Genomic DNA, 6,829 nt, shown 5'->3' with positions numbered 1-6,829 from the left:
TGTATTATGTGAAGTGTTGTATCGCTGAGGAATTCAAAGCTAATAAAAACGAAAACTTTTTGTTTTACGTTGCAACGTTGCAACTGTAAACCTACAGGGGCGTGTGACCCATCAAATGAAAGGTATTCGCCACACAAATCGAACAAGAAAATAATTAGAAAAATTGGTACAGATTCGGTTGAGCTAGAGTGGTCAGGTGACCAAATTTTAAGCTACTCGAGCGTAGGATGAAAGGAGTAACATTTTTTGGCTTATGAGAGATAGAGAGTTACTTTCTTCGGCAAAGTCTCAGAGTTTTACGATTAGAACAGAGGGGCATATGTGAAAAATGGCGAAAGTTAGAAATGGGTGGTCAATTAGGGTTTTAGAGTTATTTCTTGAATGGTGGCAGATAGATAGTTACTTTCATCGGCAAAGTCTCAGAGTTTTGCGAGTAGCACAGAGGGGACTTTCGTCAAATTTTCAATTTTCGTCAAATTTTCAAATTTCGTCAAATTTTGGATTTTCGTCAAATTTTCGATTTTCGTCAAACTTTCGAGTTTTTGAACATCTGCCACTTTGCGACGCAGACTTTTTTGGTAAAATTTTGGTTGTTTACAGTCAAATTTTTTTTTTGGTAAACATTATTTGGCAGATGATGAGAAAAACTAGGCCAGCTTGTTTGAACTAAAATTGGGTGTAAAATTTAATTTTTGCGTAACGAAGCTGAAAGCGTCAACTCTAGCGATATCATTCATTTTAGAAATTGTACTTCAAAGACTGCGTCACACTTTTCTCGAAGAGATTTTTGTTGGGATCCTATTTAGAGTACCACTCATGCTTGAAGTGCGTTGTTGCAATGTAAACCGAGTAGAACATACATCAGACATATTATTTCTCAAACCCTCCTAGCTTCAAAAGCGAGAGTGCTGAAGGACTAGAGCCTGTGGTATCTTCACAATACTGGTTACAATTTGTGTTTAGAGATTCGTGATTTGAGATTTTGTGGAAGTCGTGCAACGAACTGTTGATTCAGTGAAGAATTCTTCCTTCAAGAGATTTAATAAAATATTTCAAATTTTTTGGCGCTAAATTTCGAATCGAAAAATTTGCATTCTGTAAATTCTTTCATGGCAACATTCAACACACACCACACACACACACACACGCACAATCGATGCTAAACTGACTGTACTCTTGCCACTCTTGCTATAAATGTGCTTCTTCTTCTCAACAATTTTGTTCGTGTGGTGGTTGTGTTGTAAACGTTTTTACCATTACACCCGTTTTCGCATTCACATATGTCACATTGAAAAGTCAAAAAGAGGTTGGATAATAAGACGGAGTGAAGTGTTTCATTTCGAATTGTTATTCTTATAGTTTCTTTGGCAGAATCGGTTCAAAATTGTTTATCCAAAAAGTAACAAATTTTGAATGAAACTTTGTACGTAATTCGGTGTGATACTGCCGCCGCATTTTGCCACAAAATTATAAGTGAAAATTGAACCGTTATTTTCGTCGACACCATACACAAAAAATATATTTTCTATTGTTTTACATCGATTCATTACGATTACAATGGCTACAAAAGCAACCGATCGCAATTCGAAAAACTTCCTGATGGAAGAAAGCTTACGGATTGCCGTGCAGAAACAAATACAAGCTTTTATTGCCGACGACGATATGCAAACGCATGCATTTCCCGTATCGTTTACAAACACTCAACGAGGCTTTGTACATAAGTACGCTCAGTCGATGGGATTGAAATCAAAATCACATGGCAAAGGTAAACGGTAAACAAGTGAGATTGAGTGCCATGTTTCTACAGTGACTTTGTTTCAGGCATTAACCGTTTCCTGACAGTCTATAAGCCTAACACTAATACGCAAATTTCATACGACGCCGTACTGACAATGTCCTCGGAATCGTCGAATCTAATCAAACGATTTCTCATCGAACACAAAGTGACCGATCGCGAACGTTCCGATGCCAAGGAACTGGCAACGAACAAAAAACCGAATCAGTACTACTACGGCTTTGCCATATTCAAACTGTTGGTGCCACCACACATTTCTGTTTCGCGTGACATCATTGACACGCACGCTAAATTACCCATCACCGAATACCGCCCAACAATCATTGAAATGATCAATACGAACCGAGTGGTTGTTATAGCCGGCGATACCGGTTCCGGTAAAACTACTCAAGTGCCTCAGTACATCTTGGAAGATCACACTGCCAGGAGTGAACCGTGCCGCATTATATGTACCCAACCGCGAAGAATTGCAGCTGTGTCAATGGCAGACAGAGTTGCGTATGAACGAGGAGAAATTGTTGGGAGCACAGGTAAGATTTATCAATTGCATGTGGTGCTGCATAGAGCAGCTGTTCGAGGTCAGTGTTTTCTTTTTTGTGTTGTCGGTTCCGGAATGTCTACGAAAACATTCTCAAAGGGATGGCAACTGTTCCTGTTGCTTGCGACAATATTTTTTATTATTTAGGCAGCGACGATGGACAGTGTGTCCACAACTGAAATTATTCTAAAACATCCGTAAGAAATTCCAAATGAAAAGATGGTGAACCCATATGCATGCAGTCTACCTGAAGCAGTTTTTCGTTTAATTGCTATTGTCCATTGAATTGTTGTTGCTCTGGTCTTTGCTATAACTCTTATTGGGTGAATGTCATTGAATGATTTGTGTGCTTTTGCCAATTACTAACTCGAAGTCCTAACTCATGAATCTCATGAACCTCATCATCATTGGGGGAAAACTCTTGGATTTTGCTAAATTTTCCGAATCTCCACTTTTTGTGTCGTATTTGAAGTAAGTTTGAAACAAATTTCCTTCTTTCACAGTTGGCTATCAGATTCGCCTGGAGAGCAAAGTGAGCCCGACATCGAATTTGATTTACACTACAAGCGGATTTCTGCTACGATGTCTGATCAGTGACAGTTCGGCAACTTGGCTGAGTCGAATCACGCACATTGTGATGGATGAAGTAATGTCTGCCCACAATTTCAAACAGAACGTGCTTCTGATGTTGTTCCCTATTGCAGGTACATGAACGCGACAAGTACACCGATTTTTTGTTTATTGCCATTAAGGAGGCAATGGCTGATAATCCCAAACTGAAAGTCATACTGATGTCGGCAACGATTGATACGGATATTTACACGGCCTATTTTGCCTGTCCGTTGCTAAAAATTCCGGGGCGCATGTATCCCGTTGAAATTAACCAGCTCGAAGATGTGCTTGGAATGCTTCGATATGCGGACAAGCAAATACAAAGCGAGGCGTTGAAGCCAATTGCATCAACAGTGGTGAAAGGGAATAAAAAGAAGTCATCAAAGCGACTAGATGTTCAGGCCGTGGTGGACGATCAGAGCGAAATCATTAACGAGACGCTTCAGGAGTGTTTTTATGGTAGATGTGATTTTAGTCAGTTCTTCTACTTGGTTACCGGTGAAGGTGTCGATGTGAACGTTAAACACAGCGATACCGAACTGAATGCATTGATGATTGCGGCGATAAACGATCTTCCGGATGTTATTGAGGTATTACTGAAAATGGGAGCCGATCCATCAGTTATCGGTGGCTTTGGGTACACTGCCACGGAGTGGGCTTTAAATTATGGTCACGCCAAATGCGTTGAATTGCTGCAGCGTGCTGAAGAACTCGATCCCGTAAACATTGAGAATGAGCAAAGGAAAAAGGACAATCAGAAGCGCTTGCAGTCGTACCTCGAACAAACCAACGAAACCGAAATCGATCAGGATTTGCTGTTCAAAACAATTAAATTCATTCACGAACAGATGCCAGACGGTAGCATTTTGGTGTTTCTGCCCGGCTACGATACCATCGTCGAGCAAATGAATACGATCAGCGAGGGTGATATTGCTGCCAACATCGAAGTGTTATTCTTGCATGGAAATATGGAAACGTCTGATCAGAAACGGGTTTTTGCTCCACCTGCACCGGGATCACGAAAAGTTATTTTGTCGACGAACATTGCTGAGGTAAGTACACAAAAGAAAAACGAGTATTTCGGCTGGGACCCATTTAACATTTCTTCGTTTGTTTAGACGAGCTTGACCATAGACGACGTGGTCTATGTAATCGATTGCGGCAAAGTCAAACAAATTTCGTATGACTCGTTGTCCGAGTCTACGAGTTTAACGTCAACGTGGATATCGAAAGCATGTGCGAAACAGCGAATGGGTCGGGCTGGCCGCACCAAACCCGGTTTTTGTTACAGACTGTATTCGAAGCAAAGATTTGATGCGATGGAAGAGTTTACGCTGCCCGAACTGTTGCGTATTCCGTTAACGGAGTTATGTCTGCATGCACGCATTATGACAAAGACAACCATAACCGACTACCTCTCGATGGCTCTTCAACCGCCGTCAACGTCTACCATCAATCAAAGTATTAAACTGCTGAAGACAATTGGCGCTCTGAACGAAAAAGAGAACGTAACCGAATTGGGTTACCGGCTGGTCGATTTGCCCGTAGGAAATTGATTTTTTTATCATTTTTCAAGCAATAATTACTCAGGGTACCTCTATTAGGTTGACGTTCAACTCGGGAAAATGCTTTTGTACTCGATTTTACTGAAATGTTTGGATCCAGTTTTGACTATTGTCAGTGCCTTATCAGTGAAGGATCCATTTGTCTTGAATTTTGAGGGTGACACGCCAGCGAGTCTGTCTCGCAAGACATTGGCCGACGGTTCTTGCAGTGATCTTATGGTCTTTATTAAATTGTATCAGTTGTGGGTGGAGCATAAGACTAAAGGACAGGACTACAGATTTTGCAGAGAAAATCAAGTCAGCAGTGGAATTATGGAACTCATCAACGGATTCCGTACGCAGGTAAGGAACAATTCAATCGAAACTCTCGCTGTGGCACTGATCTTCAATTTTGTTACAGATTTTGGGACAACTGCGTACCATTGGATTTATATTGCCGAGAGGCGCTGGAGACATGGCTGACGTAAATCAGAACTCAAACAACTTTGCTACTGTTAAAGCTTGCTTCGTAGCTGGTTTCTATCCGAATGTATGTCGAGTCGATCGTAAAGTCGGCAATTTGAAATCGAAACAAGAGAAAAAGCTACTGCCGCATGTGACGTCGGTGTTGCGTGAAAAGAATTTGAAATCGTTGAAAACGATACTGACTCATCTGCCATCCGAATGGCTTGTTTATGAAGAAAAGTCGCGCGTGGAACGCTTATGTCTGGTGCGAAATAATACGGTTGTCACACCACTCACGATAGCCCTTTTCGGCGGGCCAATGTACATACCGAAAAACAATGTAATTTGCTTGGATGAGGAATCGGATTCCGAAAACGATGATCTGCCGACAGTGAAATTGGTGCTCGACGATTGGATAGCTTTCCTGACGGACGAAGAGGTTGCCGTTATGGTCCATGAGTTGCGAATCAAATTGAACTCAATGTTCATGAAAACGTTGTGCTGTGTGGAAAGGAAACCAGGCCTTAGCGCAAATGACAGTCGAATTGTTAACGTAATTGCGCAGGTCCTGGAGACCGAAGATTCAATTGCAGGATTTAGAAGTCCGAAAGATGTGGGTCTGCGACCGATTCTTTTGCCGCTCAAAGGTAATCCGCGAAATAAAAACGGTGTGGAACGGCATAGAGGCGGACCACCGAATGGAAAATTCTTCAACCAGGGACATCAACATCACAACCATCAGCAGTCCTCTTTCCAATTTCAATCGAATAATCAATTGAACTATCCCAGTCGTTCTCAACCAGCAACGCTTTATAACCGAAACGGCAATGGAAGTGTTGCCAACAACACGCCGTATGTGTCGCATTTCAAGGGCCAAGTGATGTTAAATGCGAAAGTTCGGTACTTTATTCTGCACGCCGAGTCGAAAAAGGCGATCGTGAATTCGTGGGGATCGTCGAAGAGGTGGCCATATTTGGTATCCTCGTTACGGCTGTTCAAATCGATAAAAAACGTAAGCTTGATTCCGAAAATGCATTCGGTAAGAAAGGCAGTGCTCTCTACAATTCGTTTTCTTTGTGTTTCACATTTTCAGTCCGAGCCAAGTCCCGACATCATTTTGTTCTTCATAGTGCCGAATGGGGCATTTTTTGGAGTGGGTCGATTGAATCGAACCGGAAATCTTTTGAGTATTGAATGCTTGTCGAAGGATGAAGTGTCTTTTGCCAAAACACGGTAAGAATTCTTGTTACTGTCTGCGTGGTGACTGTTTCATGATTTTCCAATTTTTTTTGGTTTTTGTTTTTCTCTCAGAAATCTCAAAGGTTTTGCTAGTAATGATCCTCGCGGCACTAAAAACTTGGACGAATATAAAAATGGAGAAGAGATTTTCGATACCACTTTGGCGGAGAAGCTGTTCCACCTATTTATTGGCACCAGTGCTAGCTCTTAAGTGAAACGATTTTGCACTTTCGACGAAAAATTAACGGAAAATGGTTTTTTACCGACCCATGTGATATTATGTTAGATACGTGCAACTACTTAATGTTATGATCTCAAAACTATACTTACAGTCTAAGTGAACAACAAGAAAACAATGAAATAAACGGAAGTTCATTCATACTACTGCTACATCGCAAAATTTATTGAAAAACCATTTTCCACTTACACTTCTTAATTCTGCCGAAGCATGCAGAATCGGTACATAATCATCGTACTGCGCCAGTTTGAATAATAGCGCTACTGGCTTCACGATATTTTGAGGGATTCTTTTGAAAAACGACCTGCCGAAATCGGACGCATTTTCCACCGGTCCTTTTTATATGTGCCTCGATAGGTATTGGTCCCTAGAAGCCAAAAATGTTTTTTTGAAAATTC

General features: G+C 41.3%; 1 protein-coding gene across 1 annotated transcript; it reads left to right on the top strand.

The window, feature by feature from the left end:
* The first annotated feature begins 1,254 nt into the window (after nt 1-1,254).
* On the top strand, nt 1,255-6,579 carry LOC119069333 (3'-5' RNA helicase YTHDC2-like). The gene is made up of 9 exons (XM_037173398.1): nt 1,255-1,765; nt 1,822-2,325; nt 2,837-2,979; nt 3,038-3,997; nt 4,064-4,489; nt 4,550-4,852; nt 4,911-5,966; nt 6,048-6,187; nt 6,266-6,579. The coding sequence occupies exons 1-9, from the start codon at nt 1,558-1,560 to the stop codon at nt 6,402-6,404; spliced, it is 3,879 nt and encodes a 1,292-aa protein (XP_037029293.1). The 5' UTR covers nt 1,255-1,557; the 3' UTR covers nt 6,405-6,579.
* Nucleotides 6,580-6,829: the final 250 nt, after the last annotated feature.

The sequence above is a fragment of the Bradysia coprophila genome (genome assembly GCF_014529535.1).
Source record: "Bradysia coprophila strain Holo2 chromosome X unlocalized genomic scaffold, BU_Bcop_v1 contig_26, whole genome shotgun sequence".
NCBI lineage: Eukaryota > Metazoa > Arthropoda > Insecta > Diptera > Sciaridae > Bradysia > Bradysia coprophila.
The sequence above is the reverse complement of the archived record's forward strand: the minus strand, read 5'-3'. Positions and strand labels throughout refer to the sequence as shown.